Consider the following 20141-nt stretch of genomic DNA (forward strand, 5'->3'; position numbering starts at 1 on the left):
TACTTACTGTTATAGACTTTTGGTTCTTGGCCCCGCATCGCTGCTTGCAGCTACATATATTTATTTCTAATTTAGTATATAGGTAAAGTAAATCTAAATGTAATTGCAGCATTTGTTGTGCATGTTTTTGAAAGTAATTAATTCCATGTAATTACAATGAATGTGGACTGAAGTATTTACACTGGTGGATGACTTCTATGGATTTTTTGATGGCAGATGCCATGAAATATTATGAAACATCATGAGCCAGAGATCGACTAAGCGAGTGTATTACCTGCATCTGATATTGCATTTATTTTTCAGGTCAATCTTATATTCATTATAAAAATCAGTTTGAATGTCTGCTAAGGAAAGCAATATTTTTGTCTTGGTATCCTAAGTAGTATTCTAGTATCCTTAGTATCCTAGTAACCGTTGAAGGGGATTTCCCAGTACAGCGCTAGTCAATGCATTTGTTGGTTGCATCTTATAAGGTGTTGTTTAAAGTAAAAAATAATGTCCTTGTTTACAACCTTGTTTCAGTCTCTTTCAATGTAAGGCCTTGTCCACATTAATACATTTTCGTATTAGTGTTCTTAGCAATCTCTCTGTTTTTGCCTTCCGTCCACACTGAGATGGCGTTTTTGTCAAAGATAACTGAGCTTTTTGAAAACTCTCTCCAAAGTGGATACATTTGAAAACACCATTTTCACGTTGTAGTGTGGATGATGAAAACAGAGGTATATGAAAATGATGCATGTTTAATGTAACGTATATTGTACCCATAGATATCTATAGTTATACTGGCATTGTTGTGCCTGCTATTTACATTAACAGTAATGCTCAAGATAAATGCTCCTTTTTAGATTCTTCATAGCAAAGATGACAGAGAATTTTCTCACATTTACTGTTCTACGTGGCAAAATATAATGACATTTGCGTATTTGAGCATGACCTGGATGCAACGGTGAGTGATGCGAGATTATGCTAATTAAATGAGAACTTTTTTATTAAATCTGCTCTCTCTGCATCATCTCGTAAGCTAATATGATTTACGCATGTGCAGTAAGGTGATTTAAGCGTTTTAAGCAACTTTTGGAAAATGCTTGAAAACGTTAGTGTGGATGAGGAGATTTTTTAAATGAAAACTCCATTTTCAAATGTCTCCGGATTAATGTAGACATAGCCTAAAAGTCTTTGCTACTGGCTCACTCATAAAGACAGTCTTTGCTGCCATCTAATGGCGTAATAATGTAACTTTCACTGAAGTCAAAATCACAATCACTAACGGACCCTTTCTCAATACCAAATATGGCATATTATTTAAATAAAATATGATTTATTGAACAATATTATTTAAATGAACAATAATAGCCATTATAAAAGTGTAAGAAGTTTGTATAATAGGAAATAAACACAAGCAAACAATTCAGTCAAAAAGTACAAAAGCAGTTAGAGGCAAATTTGCATAGGACTGGCTGTTCTCGGCGGGTACATGAGCGCTGAACGGCTGCTGACGGCCTGGTGCTCTAATCTCCGAAAATGTCTAAACAAATTTTCAAATAGGCACTATTATTATAAGTAAAGTGAATATTTAAGGTCTAAACAGCTACATTTTCTCAAAAATTCTTAAAACTACATTCTGTGACACAATAATAGTTGTATTTTTGTATTTCTAAAATTATAGTGGGTTTCCTCCTCTGCCATTGATGCTCACTGTGAGAAATGCTGCCAGTATAGATCCGGCAGAAACAAGCGGAGTGATACAAATCGTGAAACAACTTCCGTGTGATATTAGAATATCGCATGATTGGAAAAGGCTCTTAGCCAATAAGATTCAAGAACCAGTACTATCTGTTATATATACAATTTTTTATTACTGTAAACACTTCAGTCCACATTATTTGTAAAAACATGGAAAATAGCAACTTATTTTTCTTTAAAATCTCTGTTTGAGTTTCTTTGGAGAAAGAAAGTCATACAGGTTTAGAATGAGATAAGAGTGAGTAAAAGATTTTTTTTTTTTTTTTTTTGTAAACCGGCCATCATCTCTACCAGAGAGACCCTCATTAGTGTGTCTGAAGCACCAGCCTCGAAGTGAAACCAGACTGAAGTGAGGGGAAGTTGGCAGGTTATTGATGTGTTTACCGAGGGTTTCTCTCTTTCGTCAAACATGTCGTTAATCCAGTGTCATCCGAAGTGGATTGGAAAGTCCAGATTGATTGGAGCTAATCTTGATGGATGTCCTAACGCCTTTGCCGGCGGCCGAATCTCGACCACTGAGACACTCATAGACACTTTTTCTCACTCTCTCTGTAGGGGATACTACATTGTGGTGGTACCACTGAAGAAACAACGGCCTGGAAAATTCATCAAACTCTGGGACAATCCGGATGAGATGAATCTGGAAGAGGTAACAGACACCTTACACATAAACATTAAAGTCACTGCGTCGATAAATTAGGCCTATTTTAGAAACATTATTGATCATGGCAGCAGCCAATGTAAGGACATCAGTCCCAACACAACTACAAGCAGCTGATTTGAAAAGAAAGCCATGAGACCTCGCAGTTCTACCAGATCCCTTCATATGCAAATCAGTTCCTGCCCGCTAATGGAGATGGGAACAAAAGGCGTTCTCCTCTGAAGGGCAGGACGGACGGGCGAGAGATAGAGCCGAACAATATTATTTTTAGCCAGAGTAAATATTTGAAAGGCTTTTATGTGGCGAGGCACAAGACGGCGAGTGCTTTCCCCAGAATTGTGCCAGTCGAACTGCCAACTGCGTCACATACGCTGAGCTGCAGTTTGGGAAGGGACAGCACCATGCAGGGATCTCCTTTCTGATTGGCTGACAGCTGGACCCGCCCCTCCCCCCACCAGCTGGCCTGAGGCGGTTCTGCAAACCTGGTTACAATGAAGCTGATAGTTCTGTTAATAAAGAAAACACACCGTCAGCATTGCAACCACCATCATCAAACAAAACAATGATATATATATATATAGACACACACACACACACGCACACACTCAGTTTATTTTACTGTCAATATTTGAAGTCGCCTGTTCAAAGTGGCTCAAGGGCAGAAGAACTGAAGCAGTTTTGACAGCTTGAACAGGATTGATAGAAAGCTTTATCAGAGCGGCCCTCCATCTCACAGCAAATGCCTGCGGATAACTACACACACATGCGCACACACACACACATACACACACACACACACTCACACACACACAAGTTCGGTTTTCATGTTTTATGGGGATGTGCATAGACATAATGATTTTTATACTGTAAAGTGTAGGGGAATTTTACACCCAATAACCAGATATGATGAATGAAGAGTTTAAAAAATAAATTGAAGAAAATTTTACTGAAGAATAGTTCAGCTTCAACACTCACAACACACAAAGAGTTTGTATGCCGCTCTGCATACATTCACATTTTCACAACAATTATACTCTAACAGAGTCCACTAACTACGTCATTACTTCAGGTTGAATGATTCTGATTGGTTAAGAAATAGATAAAGTTAAAAATTGTACACATGTGGATTGATAGACATAAGCATGTCTCCATAGATTATACAGATGACTACAAAGCCCTGGTTTAGGCACAGAGTGACTGCCCTTCTAGGCACCAATTTGTCGGGAAAAACAAGTCATTCCATCATCCAGGGTGCAAGTTGTTAGTTGTTCACTTCACCAATACTGATGTGTAACAAAGGATATTAGCGCGCAAACACCGATACATAGCCAACTTCAGTGTACTTTTCAAAAACATACTGATAACATGTTCTCAACGCTCAAAGTAAGAGGTACAGACATTCTAGTGAATGAAGATGGAAAAGTATAATAAATGTTTTAACATACATTGAAAAAGTCATTTAAATAATTTAATATTTAGAAGGATAAATATTGATTAATAACTTGATTATAAATCACTCCAAAGATATATTGAAGCGGAAGTGGATTCCAGAATCCACCCCCTTCAAAAGTTACTGTAAAGATTTAATACTGTAAAGTGTTACTACAAAAACTAATAAAACTGACAAAAGCACATAACAAAATTGCTAAAACTGAAACTAAAACCAACACTGAAAATTTAAAAATAAAAGCTAATGAAAATAAAATAATAATAAAATACTATAATTTTATATAAATAATACTAAAATATCACTGGACTGTTCACAGTCAGACAAAATTCAGTACTGATTAAAACTGAACTGATCAAGCATTTGTCTCTGTTTCTTTTATAGCTGTTGCGAGAAATCAACCGAACGAGTCGCGCTCTTCGGTTCCGCAGGCAGATGGAGCTGAAGCCGTACATCGCCGCGTATTTCAACGAACTGCCGACGGAGTTCACACTGGGCGATGCCAAGACGTATGGAGACTTCGAGAACAAGCAGCTGCTGAATGGACAGGAGTATGTGTTCTTCGTGCTGGCTGTGCTGGAGATCTCAGACAACGTGAGTCTCATTCTCCGCTTTCTTTTGGTCTTATGTTAAAAAATAAAAAAAATAAAAAATAATAATTCCTTTAACAAAGAATTAAAGGAAACACACATCTTATGATTGTGCAAGTTAAGGAAAATACTTTGTAAAGAAGAATATATTATAAAAATAACTTGTAAGTCAGTGTGCAGTTATATTCTTCATTTAAAATATTTTGGTAACACTTTACAATAAGTTTTCATTTATTAACATTAACTATATTAGTTAACATGAACTAACAATAAAAAATTGTTCTAAAGCATTTATTAATCTTAGTTCATGTTCATTTCAATATTTACTAATACATTATTCAAATCAAAAGTTGCATCTGTTAATATTATTTAATGAACCTCAGCTAACATGAACTAACAATGAACCGTTGTATTTTTATTAAAGTATATTAACAGAGGTACATACTGTAAGAAATGGAAGAAATGCTCATTGTTCGTTAATGTTAGTTAATGCATTAACTAATGTTGATTAATGGAACCATATTGTAAAATGTTACCAATATGCTAATATCCATAAAACAAGTTATATGAGAAGCAAAACTGAGAATATATCTAATTTTCCGTTAACACTTTAGTATAGTGAACACATATTCACTATTAATTATGACTTTTCCCTCAATAAATCCCTAAATTACTGCTTATTAATAGTTAGTAAGGTAGTTGTTAAGTTTAGGTATTGGGTAGAATTAAGAATGTAGAATAAGTTCATGCAGAATAATGCATTAATATGTGTTTAATAAGTACTAATAAACAGCTAATATTCTAGTAATATGCATGCTAATAAGCAACTAGTTAAAAGACTCTAAAATAAAGTGTTACCAATTTTTCTTAGCCATTTTTCTGAGCATAATCCACACTAAACTGAACTGTTTATGCTTAATATATATTCTCTAAACACTAGGCTTATTATCGTACACATTTTTCTTCTCAACTAAATGTATCTTGTTTTAAGGATGTATAAATATTTAGCCAAAATACTGATGAATAAAATTGCTTTACTGCTGTGCTTGGGGCCAAATCTCCTTTGTCTCGTGTCCAAACGATTGCTGGCATTGGTGTCAGAGTCACGTGATGCGGTCAGAGCGAGAAAACCAGGCTGAACTCTATCAGCACACAGCCTGCTGGGAATAAGAGCGGCATGTCTGTCTCTCTCCGGCTGTCTGTGTGTCTCTCACAGGGAAAGCCCTGAAGAGCTGTCAGCGGCGGGACTGTGAGATAAACGCCTTCTCTTTAATAGCAGCAGAGTCTTATCAACTGCACTGCAGAGAGACAGACACACATACAGACAGACAGACAGAGGAATGATTAGCTCTGTGAAAGCAGTGAGACGGTATTCACTGAGAACTGGGAAAACAGTAACGCTAGACGCAGTGACCAAACCACTCTGTATTTTCACTTTCCTCCATGTTCCTTTGTCAGTCTCATGTATAAATTGGATAAAGCAGTTATGCACAAATAGAAATAAAGAAAGAAATGAAAATAAATTAATGCTTTTATTCAACAAGGATGCATTGAATTGATCAAAAGTGACAATAGAGACATACAAATTTTACTATTTCAAATAAATGCTGTTCTTATGAAGTTTCTATTGATAAAAGAATCCTGACAATTATAATGGTTTCCACAAAAATATTAATTAACACAACTGTTTTCAAAATTGATAATAAAAAGTAATGTTCCTTGAACAGAAAATCAGCATATTATAACTATTTCATTATGTGACACTGAAGACTGGAGTAATGATGCAAAAAATTCAACTTTACATTTTACAATATACAGTATTCACCTAAAAAAAGAGTTATTTTAAATTGCAATATTTCAGAATATTACTGTACATTTGATCAAATAAATGCAGCCTTGGTGAGCAGAAGAGACTTATATGAATATAATGCCTGAGAAACGTGTGTGTGTGTGTGTGTGTGTGTGTTGCGTCTAATGTCTCTGTTTATCTGCTTGTGCTGATGATTTGAGAGTAAATTAGATGCTAATCACTGAATGTAGTTCGTAACTCACATCACTGAACACATCGCAACACACACTGATGAATATTACATTAATCAGAGTCATAACAGGATTTCAGACCTCTGACAGTGTTTTTATATAATCGTATTTATATAGTTCCGTTTAATTGTTTCCGTTAATTGTTTCCAGCGCATCCAGGCTGTTTGACTGTGTACTTGAATAATAATATGTTGCCATTGATTGCAAGGACTGTTTTAAAGAAACATACCAGAAACCTATCCATACGTAATTACAATTATATGTACGGTTTATGTGAGAGTATTGTGAGAAATAATGTGAGAATAATTCATTCATTCACCTAGAAAAGCAGTTTCACCTCAAAGGAATGATTTAGGCACTTTACAGATCAAATAACAAACTCTTTTGTTCTGCTGAATAATTCATGTAAGTGCTTTAACAAGACTACAAGCTTCACATTTCTGCTTCTGAACTTTACACAGTTATTGAACTGAACTGAATTGAGCTGAATAATGACACTTTCCAAGCTAACAAAAATGTTCCAAGAATGTTTTGCTTACATTCCCATTAAGTTATAAAAATGTTTTTATAAATGTTCTCTGAATATTCAAAATATCCAGTCATATTTTTTTTTATGTGAACATCAAGGGAACATTCAATTTTATCATTTTCACACATTCTGGTAACATTACATTTGAATGTTCTCTGAACGTTCTGAAACAAAAAATAACATTTAAAAAATGTCCAACTAAAATATTTCTGTTAAAAAATGAACATGTCCATGAACATGTAAATAACATTTTTGTGCTAACTTTTTAAGGACATTACTAAAGACCAGATAACTTTGAACAAATGGTCTGTTAACATTACTGGAAGAACATTTGTTCATAATTTGAGGGAACCTTGCCAAAATATAGCTGAAGTTCTGAGAATGTTTCCTGTTAGCTGGTATTGTCTTTACAAAGCTGCTTTACAGCTGAATTTGCCACAGATTTGATGAAGTTTGCACTGTGGATTCTGTTATTTTCCTGTTTATTTCTGTGAAGCTGCTTTGAAACAATTTGTATTATATAAAGCACTTTCGAAATAAAGACTTGGCTTGAGTTCGAAACCCTCTGCTACTCTCGTCCTATAGATGCCCATTGTAAGTGCTTTACTTTAAATAATATTTCAGATCTTTTTACAAGCCGAGGGACATGTCACGATTGTTTTCTGTGGTAATCGACAGCAAACCAAGATGTCACTGTCATTGTTCTGGGTTTTCTTTCAGATGTTGTATGCGGCGAGTCCATACTCTGATCCAGTGGTGTTTGCTGATATCGACCCACAGCCCATAATCGATGAAGAGGAGGGTCTGATCTGGGTCGTGGGGCCCGTGCTGGCTGTCATCTTCATCATCTGTATTGTCATTGCCATCCTGCTGTACAAGAGGTAGAAACCGTGGAGAAACACACACTCTCAATAACCTTTGCACATCATTTGACTTATAATGTGACATATTTCTCAGTGAAACAGTAAAAATAAGAAAGCATGGTGAGATGGTTGGCAGTTGGTTAACATTATTAGGATTATTATTATTATTATTATTATTATTATCATTATTTAATGATTCAATTCCGAGTTATTAGGGTGAAAGATTATGAATGCGAGCTGGTCATTGGAATACATTTACTGATGAATTATTCACAATAAGAGCTGAAAATTGGGCTAAGAAAGTCATTTGGATTTGGATTGTTTACTTTAAGCCATTGTGTGTGTGCATGTGTTTATGCATTGTAAGTATCTTCAATAATCTGTGGCCCTCATTTGAATATAGACTGATCTGATCATCTGCTGTAAATTACAGTCAGGCATTGAGTTGAACATCTATTGTGATGAGGTCCTTCATATATCCAGGGTTATTTGATGTCTTCTGATGGCAGATTTATTTGTTAATCACAGAATCAATGTCACGGTCTCATGCACACATCTCATAGTGTAATATTACAATGTCAACAACACAACACACTCGCTGCCCATGATGCACCAATTCAATCCAAACAAACAGTTTCACATGAGCAATTCCTGCTGTCAAGATATGTACAAAGTGAGTTGGAAAAACCTGTAAATATCAGGGGATTAAAACAGATTTTTCAGCCAGGCTTGGAAAAGTCTTATTATATTATATTATATTATATTATATTTGGCAAAGGAACAGTGCAAAGGAACAGTGCAGTAAAGTTTAATAGCAAACAATCCACAAAATAAACAAACATCGGGTAGCCAGCGCAAACTAGGAAACACAGGACAGGAACAAGATATAGCGAAAAACAACAACTGACAACCCAACTAGAGAAGCACAAGGGTATAAATACACAAAGGGAAACAAGGTTAACAAGATAACAAGGGGGAGTGGCTAATAGGCAACACCTGGGGAAAGCTAATTAACAAGAAAGACTACAAAGAACTACAAATAATGGCACAGCACAGGAAATCACAAAAGTCCTCACACAAGACACAGGAACACAGGCTGGGATCATGACAATATTATATTATTATTACATCAATCATATATGTATATGATATGATGGTATAATATTTATAAAATTGTGATGGCTAGACGACTGGGTCAGAGCATCTCCAAAAATGGAGCTCTTGTGGGGTGTTCCCGGTCTGCAGTGGTCAGTATCTATCAAAAGTGGTCCAAGGAAGGAACAGCGGTGAACCGGCGACATGGTCATGGGCCGCGAAGGCTCATTGATGCACGTGGGGAGCAAAGGCTGGCCCGTGTGGTCCGATCTAACAGACAAGCTACTGTAGCTCAAATTGCTCTAGAAGTTAATGCTGATTCTGATAGAAAGGTGTCAGAATACACAGTGCATCACAGTTTATTGCGTATGGGGTTGCATAGCCACAGACCAGTCAGGGTGCCCATGCTGACCCCTGTCCACTGACGAAAACGCCAACAGTGGGCATGTAAGCATCAGAACTGGACCACGGAGCAATGAAAGAAGGTGGCCTGGTCTGATGAATCACGTGTTCTTTTACATCACATGGATGGCAGGACCCAAGGTTTCCCAGCAGAACATTGCCCCTCAGCAAAAAATTGCCCACCAGCTTGCTTTCTTCCCATAGTGTATCCTGGTGCCATGTGTTCCCCAGGTAAGCGACGCACAAGCACTCGGTCATCTATGTGATGTAAAAGAACACGTGATTCATCAGACCAGGCCACCTTCTTTCATTGCTCCATGGTCCAGTTCTGATGCTCACATGCCCACAGCTGGCGCTTTCTTCAGTTATTTTTGATGTTATTTTGACATGTACCACCTACCTAAGCATTGTTGCAGACCATGTACACCCTTTCATGGAAATGGTATTTCCTGGTGGCTGTGGCCTCTTTCAGCAGGATAATGCGCCCTGCCACAAAGCAAAAATGGTTAAGGAATGGTTTGAGGAGCACAACAATGAGTTTGAGGCGTTAACGTGGCCTCCAAATTCCCCTGATCTCAATCCAATGAAGCATCTGTGGGATGTGCTCAACAAACAAGTCCGATCCATGGAGGCCGCACCTCGCAACTTACAGGACATAATGGTTCTACTGCTAACATCTTGGTGCCAGATACCACAGCACACCTTCAGAGGTCTAGCGGAGTCCATGCCTCGATCGGACAGGGCTGTTTTGGCAGCAAAAGTGGGACCAACACAATATTAGGAAGGTGGTCATAATGTTATGCCTGATCAGTGATATATATATATATATATATATATATATATATATATATATATTTTTTTTTTTTTTTTTTTTTCAAGAAATTAATACTTTTATTCAGCAAGAACATTAAAATTATCAAAAGTGACAGTGAAGACATTTATAATGTTACAAAAAATATATATTTCAAATAAATGCTGTTATTTTAACCCATTCCATTCATCAGTGAATATTTATAAAAGTATTGTGGTCTCCACAGGGGAGGAAAAAAAAAAAAAAAAAATCAGCATATTGGAATGATTTCGGAAGGATCATGTGACACTCAAGAATTAGTTTTGCTCATCAGATAGATCAGGGCTTCTCAAACTATTTTAAACTAAGAGCCTCTTTCGTGACCCAAAGTCCTGTTGGCACACTTCAAAAAACACAAAATTAATTGAGAAACAAGACTATGTGAGATAAAGACTTTTTTTCTCACACCAGATTTAGTTAGGATCAGTGGCACAGTGAATGTATGTCTTACTGCAACGGATCAGATGAAAATGAACAAATGCAAAACCCCTCTGAACATCAGCAAAACTGATTAGGAGTTCTGTGTTTGTCTTGCATACTAACCTCTGTTCTCCCCTCCTGCCGCTTTCACTGGAGCAGTCAACCAGACAGGTAAGAGCATTAGAAGAGCTGTACCTGAGACACATGCAGTGGTCATGGCACAGTCGAGTGCACTGAACACCAGGACGCGTCTCGTTTCAATTCGATCAAAAGCGTATTTGCTTGACCTCTTGCAGTGTTGCTCTGACAGTCCAAGCACAGTTAATTTTGTCTTTAAGTATATTATGGGTTTTTTTTTTTATTATTATTATTTTTTTTCCAGGAAAAGGGCAGAGTCAGAGGCAAGGAAAGGCAGTCTGCCCAGTGGTAAAGAAATGCCTTCCCATCACCCCACCGACCCCGTAGAGTTACGCCGTCTGAACTTTCAGACTCCAGGTAAGTGCTGCTTAATACAAACACAAACCAAACACAAACCATAAACCAACTCCTCTAGTTTGAAACATAGTGTCCTAGGAAGCTTCAACAAAAGGTTTCGTTTCCTACTATTTTTCCTGGAATTGAAGTATAAAATAGAAAGTGAAGTATTATATATATATATATATATATATATTGGATCTTGAATCATGAGGAGCATGATAGTCCAGAGCAGTGCTTCCCAACCCTGGTACTCACAATTCAATTTTGGATGCCTCCCTTATCTGACGTGCTTATTTCAGGATTGAGTGTCTCTAACAATTAACAAGCTGATGAGTTGAATCAGATATTTTGATTAGTGAGACTAACGAAATGTGCAGTTTTGGGGAACTCCAGGATCAAGGTTGGGAACCACTGGTCTAAAACACATTAGCTCTGTTCCAAAACATAGTGAGCTGCCTACCTAGGCAGCATTTTGGATGATGTCACTGGTTCAGTCCAGACTTGAAAGCTGCTCAAAAGGCAGTAATGCATGTGTTTCACTAAAATTGCAGCATTGCATTTCACCAAAATGTATGGCAGCATTGCATTTCGCCTTTACAGAACGCATTGCAACAAGCTGAAAAAAATGTCATACATAAGAGAGAATACAAGGTCTGTTTTACCTGATATTTCTGTATTTCTTTGTCTCTAGCTTATCAGCAAGATAATATCTAATTGTGTGGTGCTGCATATGGAGAATACGTCAAATCAGTAGACAACAAAGGCAGCTCACTGTTTTTGGGAGCAGAGATACTGTCTCGGTTATGTTGGTGTCACATTGGTCAGCTTGTTGGCGCCTCAGTGTCATTCAGAAACACAGTCTTAAATGAGTCTGTGGACACAAACAGAGTAGAAAGGTCAAAGCTGTTCTCTTGTTTTGCTCAGCATATTAAAGGTGTAATGCGAGGGTCTGTTAGCCATATGGAGCCAAGAATAGAGAGCAGACATCTCAAGGAACTGGGCTGAGTGCTCACAAACGCACAGAACAGGTGGCTTTAGGACAGACAAAAGGGCAGGAAATCCCTCCGGACTCAGGAATTGCAGCTTTACAGCTGACCCAAGAACTCCTCGCAACACATTCATAGCAGCTCAGTTTACCTGAAGAGCAAGGCCTGTCGCTAACTGGAGCCAGCATAAGAAGACCTTGGAGATGTATATTCAATATAACCTCTGTTGGTGATTGCATATTCTGTTGGTGAAACAAGACACACATACACACACACACATGTAGGCGGGCCATTGTGCTTGAAATCAGTGGAGTGTGAACGAGTCGTAGAGGAATCTGGGAATTGTTGAGCGGGCTGCTCCCTCCTGACCTTGGTGAACAAGGTGAAGTGCACTCGGTTCTAAAGCGGCCAGCCGTGAAGACCTATAGATTTATTTTCTGAGGGGCAGAACAGCGGTGACAACAGTTGCTCCATTAGTTTCTCAGAGGAGAACCTGGTGCCAGCGAGACTAGCTCTAAACACACTGAACCGGAGTCCATCTGTCTGTCTGTCAGAAACAGCTGGACTGCAAGAGCAAGACAGATGGACTGGAGGGAAACAGTTCACCTTTCGGGTAAAAAAAGCTTAGACCAGCATTTGCTGGTGTTAGCTTGCTACCAAGCTTTTTTCCTCTAGTCAGGCTGGTCTTTTTTGATGGTTTTAAAGGGGCTTGGGAAATCAACCAGCCAACCCCAAAAACTCAGTTACCAACACAATTCATAACAGCTCACAAGGAATGTTTACTAATTTTCTTCAATAGGATTTCCTCAATCCAATTATAAATGGATTATTTGGGTGCATGTAAGCATAGCTAGTGAGTTTATTCTGAGGATTGTCATTTTTTGCTAACCAAAACCCTTATAAGCTCTATTGGTTATTGTATATTCTGTTGGGGAATCAAAGCACACATGTGGACTTTCCATCATGTTTGAAAGCACATAAGCATGACTGATGAATGCGGGAAGTGTTGCAAGGTCAACACGACTGTTGATCTTGATGTACATCTGTTAGGGTCAGCCTGTGTTTAGCTGGTCTTTGATTTAGGACCATTCAGTGCTTTTGGGCTCATCAACAGGGTAGTCTGGGAGACTAGCTAAAGCGAGACCAGTCAACCACCTCAAGCTGGTTCAAGCGTGCCAGATAAAAAGTTGTTGAGGATCCAAAATCATTAACTTGATTCCCATCCATGTACCGCAGCCGGTGTTTAGTCTGATATTCATCTACAACACAAACATGGCAGGACTCATACAGTATTCACGTGCCTGGTTTGCATTGCAACATGGTTTCAAGAGCGATGTTCCATGCACTCAATCCTCTCAGCAGCTCTTTATTAGTGGACTCATGCACCTCTTTCGCAAACAGCCTCTTAGAGAAGGTTTGCATCCTCCATTTTCCCTTCAGGCAGCCTAACGCAGGCTCTCGACAGCTGAAGATCCCTCTCTTCAGTGAGAACGGCCTCTGCATTAGCCCTCCTCTCTTCAAACCCTTGATGCCATCGTGCGGTCACCCCCCTCCCCCCCATCTCAATTTTCATCTTGAGGGTGCTTGATGTCGCTCCGACGCGTTTCTCCGAATGGCAGTTTCATTGTCACCGCGGCTGGTAATGGGTCTTGAGAGGCGGTGGATGGCAGCTCTCTCCTGCTGCCTCCATTAGCTAATGCCCTCTTCTATCAGCCCAGAGATGAAAGAACCGCAGCGCCACGTCCAAGCGTACGGACTCTTTTTCTGTGGCACGCAGGCTGTTGTTATGCAAACCGGTTATCAGAGAGCAGCTTCTGCTCCTCGACTATTCAAAAGCATCCTCTGCAGTGCAAACACAAACTCTTTCTCTCACTGACATGCGCCTTCGTTACTGAAGAGAACAACAAACATGCGCATGATAAACGTGCACGCCATCTTCTTTCTCCTTGTTACATTTGTTTGTTTGTTTTGACATTTGTTTTTTTTTTCTTTTTCTTGGTTTCTCTTCCGAACTTGTTATCCTCATTTCCGCATGCTTGTCGTATGTTAGCCATTGGCATGCGTGAATTTGTTTTTACTAACAAACAAACTTAGAGATAAAGTTGAAGCGTTGTTTGCAAACTGTCTATTGTCATTTCAGACTGTGTTTCTACTGCCTCTTTTTAGTTCTGATAGTGACCGATCACCACATTTGCTTGTTTTAACGTCAGCTAGTATGATTTATCCCCGTCCCCTTTTCCTTTGCAGGTTCAGCCACATCGGTTTACCCCAGTAACCTCCATTTGTCAAGTTAGTCGTTCTTGTTTCTACATATGCCACTGTGTCTGTTCATTTCCTTCAATTGCTCTCTTGATTGTCTCATTTATTTATGCGTTCATCACCTCACACCGCTTTGCCTCAGGCCAGCGCAGGAGGCGGGGTTTGATATGTCGCATCCTTTAGACTCATGGCCGGCTTAAACTTTAATATCCAGCCCCTAATGTTCTTCTCTATTTCATCTTTCCACCATGTTAACGTTTGCGGACGAATAACATTCTTCTCTTCATTAGGAATGCTCTGTGCGCCTTTTGTGTCCATTTTCTTCAAGCATGTGGCTGCTTCGTCCAATCATACAGGCCAAATAAAAACCTCACATTCTCCATCCTCTATAACGCTCATCTCTCGGTGTGCGCTTAGATTCGCTAGCACTTACATCAGGACTCTTTGTTTGTCTTCTGTCTGCAGGGATGGCCAGTCACCCTCCCATTCCGGTCATGGAGCTGGCTGATCATATCGAGCGTCTGAAAGCAAACGACAACTTGAAGTTTTCACAGGAATATGAGGTAATCATCATCTTTTGTATTACTTTCTACAGGGAAAAAAAAGCTGTTTTTGTTTTCAACCTTTTTGACTCCAAGGCCGCTCATTGTCAAAGACAATATTTCTGGTATCCTCTGCTGTAATGGTAAAGTTTTCAAACTTTTCTTTATTTACAGGAGCTACACTATTAAAAATAAAGCTTCATTATTTATTTATTTATTTATTTGTTTGTTTGTTTGCAGTGATGACAAAGAAGAACCATTTTTGGTTCCCCAAAGAACCTTTCAGTGAACAGTTTTAATAATCTAAAGAACTTTTCCCATTTTTAAGAACCTTTTGTGCAATGGAAAGGATACATGGATGTTAAAGGTTCTTCATGAAACCATTGTTGCCAATAAAAAACTTTTATTTTTAAGACTGTAGGAGTGGTAATATATTAAAATAATAAATAAAATATGTATATATTTTTTTAGATAAAAGTTGCAATAGTTTCTCATTTTATTACCAACTAATTTACATGACTTTTCTAATCCTTTGTGATTACAGTTTATATATATATATATATATATATATATATATATATATACACTACTACTATGGAAGTCAATGGCTACCATCAACTGGCTACCAACATTTTTTTGTGAACTATCCCTTTAAGTTAAAATAAGAAATATGATGCAAGTTTACATCTTAATATTTATCTGTTTTATCTCATTTTCAATCTTGTTTTGACTTATTTTAAACCATTTAAGCCATCTTGTGGCCGCCATGGAGGTGTGGTGAGGCCCACTAGTTGAGAACCACTGGATAAAAAGCTTCTGTTTAACACTTTTCTAATGGTAATGAAAATGATATTATCAGCATAATTTGAAAATACATGAACATTAATTTGAGAATGTATAGTTTTATTAACAGAAGCAACTACATGAACGAAAACAGATAATCATGTTCTCGAGCATGATTTTGTTTGTTTTGCAGTATTAAAATCTTTAAAAAAAAAAAAAATTTATTCTAATCCCAGCTTTATTTGAGATCATTTGAAATGTTAAAATGCTTCAGAACAACAAATTGAATGATTTTCAACGTTATTACTGGTAGTTTTAAGGTCAAGCATTTCTATCACTGTTACTCACACTGATTTGATAAGAAACACCCTAGCAACGCTCTGGCAAGCGTTCCTGCGCACCATGTGTGTGCAGGTGTAGCATTCAGATGGACCACCACTATTCGGTTTTGACCTGATGAACGTTCAGCGCTCACAAACGCGATCGTATCGGTCACACTCACAGCTCCCCGCCAACCACAATGAAACATTTCCCGTATCTCCCGCCGCCTATCAGCCTTCATTTAACGTGCCAGCATAGGAAAGGTCAGGTAGGATGTTTCTCGGTGTAATCTTGTTATCTAGTTGGGAGAGACATGTCATTGAGATCACAGGGCCAAAACATTATACTCTGTTTTGTTTCCCGATGGGTTGTTATTTGAGTAGAGCAGGGCTGTGAGAGCAAGGGTTCGTCACTCTTTTCAGGCCCCCTCAGTCTGCGGTTACTGAGCATGAGGTCAGACGTGGAGCTCCGCCAAGACGACTGCCAGAGCTGAGCTAAAACACACGGGATTGTCATTCTGGGGTGGTTTTGCATGGGCACGGAAAGTAATTTCAGCAGCACAATGAAGCGGGCAAGTTCACTAGCAATGTTTCAAAAGATCTGGGCAGAATGACGCGGCTTAACTGAAGATTTGTCATCTTTAGTGACGCTTTATGGTGCAGCGCGGCGACTCGCCCTGGCAGAAAAATAGCACCACTGTCAATTTACGGTTTTTCATATTGGGCCCCGTTTGCTTATTGTAGAGGTTACACAAACAAGCGTGAGCACTTTACTGCTAAAACAGCAGCGTTCTTCTCTTCTCTCAACAGCCAAACTCAGACTGCGAATGTGAAATATCTGCTTTGGCTATTGACAATTTCAGAGCGTTTATCGTTTTGCTATTTTGGAGTGTAATTTGTCCAAGTGGGGCTGCGATTTGTTTGCAGTCGTCTGCTCTCGTTTGAAAGGGCACATCAGTGGACAAAAGCGCCGTTTGAAAGGGAGCACATCTCTGTGTGATCCTTTAAAATCTATTCAAGGCATGAAGACATTACTTTCCCCTCTACGCTTACGGGACCAATTTTCATTCATTCAACGCTCCTCTGAAAACTGTAATTTGAAATTTGTCAACGCGGAGAGCTGGCTCGCAGGCAGATGCGTATCATCTTTTCATTTTCAAAAGACACTGCGGAGACTGAATAATTTCATTATTAAAGTAAATGGGAAAAAATTGCAAACTGCACATAAGACTGACGCTGAGGTCATATTGTGCACAAAAGCTCTTTCACTGGCAGACTCATCCCGCGTTCTCCAGGGCTTTCATGCCGACACCTGTTTTTAATGCTCAGTGCTGAAACCTTCAATCGTGTGACTTCCTGACGAAATGTATAGAGGAGCATCACTGCAGAAAGATTTATATGTGGAGATGGACTGCAGTGTGTAAACTATTCATTCATTCATCCATTCATTCATTTGGTCCTTTGTTCAATCCTATATATTTTTTGTCATTTCATTTATTCATTTTTTTCGATAATGAATTAATTTGCCTGTAAATGGATTATATATTCTTTCTTTCTTTCTTTCTGTGCATTAATTTATTAATGTATTCATTCATTTGTCCATTCATGCATTTGTTGAATTAATTTGTACATTGATTCATTAATCTGTTCATTCATTCATTCATTCATTCATTCATTTGGTCCTTGTTCATTTATATATATTTTTTGTCATTTCATTTCATAATTTAATTAATTCGCTAGTAAATGGATTATATATATATATATATATATATTTTTTTTTATATATATATATATATATATATTCTTTCTTTCTTTTTGTTCAATATTAATTTGTTCACTAATAATGAATTTCATTCATTCATTCATTCTCTTTTCAGTTCATTTCCTCCATTCATTTATTCATCACTTCAATTTATTTACCCATATGTGGATTATATATGCTTTCATACATCTATTTAACTTGTTAAAATTCTGTTAAATTATTAATTTAACTTGTTAGACATTTGTCATAACTGTTTTCATTAATTATTTAGAATTATTTCATTCAAATAGATATATGCATTCATTCGTTTGTGCATTAAAGGTGCAATAGGACAGTTTTGTAGAGGCTAGCAATAGTGAGCTAGCTTTCAAATCATAACATCCCACCCTCCCTTCAGAGCGTCTCCAAAGCCACGCATCCTCCAAAACACATGAACACACACACAGCTGCTCTCGGCAAAGCGTCACAAGAGACGGCGTTAAACTACCTCATATCTCAAAGAACATAACATTACGACAATAATGAATGTAAACAACTTAGAGAGCTTGTACCTGACTGCTGCAGATTCATTTCGGTGTTGATACTGTTGACATGGAAATGCATAATTCCGAGTCTGAGGACGTGAACAGCTCCGGTTAGAACGTCACGGGTTGCCACCTCTTAATTATGGTAGTTATGGTGTAAACGCAGCATAAGCTTGTTGTTTTAGAAGAATCGTAAAAGGTGGCTGCTGTTTGTTTGTGGTTCTCCGTGACTGTCTGTACTACGCATAGCATGAAACGCACTGAGGACGCAAGTCTGCGTGAACAGGGTGCGTGAGGGTATGTAAAAACTTACATTGAGGCAAATAGGACATCGTATTATTTCATTCAGACCGAAAATAATGATTGGATGAACATTTTATGGACCTATGCCTTCCACAGATGATATATATATATAAATACATTTAGACCGTTTAACATAGTGCTATCAGGATATGAGGAGTCTTTCAACCAGTATATCAAAAAATGTATCTGTAGAGAATCACCTTTTGCACCTTTATTCCTTCATTTCTGTATAGAATTGTCCATTTGTTACTCAATTGATGCATTTGTTCATTTGTTTAACCATTCATTCTTTTGTTCATTCATTCATTAATGTGTACTGATGTCTTTTGCAATGACAGTCTCAATAATTCATTGGTCATTTATATATTGTAGGACAGAAAAAGCTTGTGATAAAGCATTTTCCCACGTTTCACCGCCCAGCACCAGCGTTTATTTTTGTTATATGACGTTCTTGTTATATGACGTGTTACAGTCGCCGCTCTATTTTTATAGACACTGAATGCTGATCATAACCGTGTGGGTCAGGATGCGTCTTTCTATTTCAGATAGATATTTTTGGTCGTGAGGCACTAAGAGTATGTTGTGTCCGAGCCAACAGTTAGCATACGTGGGGTGCAAATGAAATGCATCTGTGTGACTTTGTTTTGCTCTGATGAGTAATGTGTGCTCATTAATTAATCTGTTTTCCTCATTTTTTCCTTAGTCAATTGATCCTGGTCAGCAGTTCACATGGGAACATTCAAACCTGGAGGTGAATAAACCAAAGAACAGATACGCTAACGTCATCGCCTACGATCACTCCAGGGTCCTGCTCTCCGCCATCGATGGTACGATCTTCTCTTCTCATTAGTTTTTGATCATCGTACCATTTCAGAATTATTCATGCTCTTGTTTTGGTCAAATCAATGAACAAATTCAACAATTAATGCACGAAACTATAAATAACTATAAATAAAAATAATTAACGAAAAAGTTATGACAAATGTCTTACAAATTAACAAATAGATTAATGAATAAATGTACAAATTATATGTCTGAACAAGCAAAATAAACCGATTTTAATAATAAATTTAATAAACTTAATTCAAGATATATACAGTATATAACCCAAGTCTTTATATTTTATGCTGTTGCTTTTTTTTAAGGATGTTCAAATCATTTTTATTGGAAACAAGACAAAAGTACTGATTAAGAAACTAATTTTGCAGTGTCTACAGCAGCATTACACATTCATATTCAATGTTTTCTCCTCGTAAAAAAAAAAAAAAAAAAATCATTCCCAAAATAAAACATCTAATTTCCCTCCAAACTGTGTCAAATAACATATTCAACCAGCAAACAATGAAACAAATAAATACCCATCTGCCGTGTCCAGCCCTGATAAATGCGCCTGCTTTGTGTTTCACAATGAGAAATGAAACAGTGTGATGAACTGCTGCAGAAAATCCACATCAAACTCAGACCCGCTTCATTCACACACCACAAACACTGATGGAGCTGCTTCTCCACCGGCCTGCTCACATTCAGTCTGAGACAAGACAATCT

The 20141-nt window shown here is 37.8% G+C and overlaps 1 protein-coding gene across 50 annotated transcripts in view; it reads left to right on the plus strand.

Moving 5' to 3' along the window:
* LOC127516487 (receptor-type tyrosine-protein phosphatase delta) overlaps nucleotides 1-20141 on the plus strand; it is a 456273-nt gene that overhangs the window by 412220 nt on the left and 23912 nt on the right. For 20 of the 50 annotated variants that reach the window (XM_051901159.1, XM_051901164.1, XM_051901166.1 and 17 more), the window contains 8 exons: nucleotides 2299-2392; nucleotides 4236-4445; nucleotides 7731-7891; nucleotides 10797-10811; nucleotides 11023-11135; nucleotides 14351-14392; nucleotides 14828-14925; nucleotides 19300-19423. In XM_051901159.1, the coding sequence (XP_051757119.1) occupies nucleotides 2299-2392; nucleotides 4236-4445; nucleotides 7731-7891; nucleotides 10797-10811; nucleotides 11023-11135; nucleotides 14351-14392; nucleotides 14828-14925; nucleotides 19300-19423 (857 nt within the window). The remainder of the gene's footprint in view (nucleotides 1-2298; nucleotides 2393-4235; nucleotides 4446-7730; nucleotides 7892-10796; nucleotides 10812-11022; nucleotides 11136-14350; nucleotides 14393-14827; nucleotides 14926-19299; nucleotides 19424-20141) is intronic. The other 30 variants (XM_051901178.1, XM_051901179.1, XM_051901201.1 and 27 more) reach the window with 5 other exon arrangements.

Source organism: Ctenopharyngodon idella, chromosome 7 (genome assembly GCF_019924925.1).
Source record: "Ctenopharyngodon idella isolate HZGC_01 chromosome 7, HZGC01, whole genome shotgun sequence".
In the NCBI taxonomy this organism is placed as follows: Eukaryota; Metazoa; Chordata; class Actinopteri; order Cypriniformes; family Xenocyprididae; genus Ctenopharyngodon; species Ctenopharyngodon idella.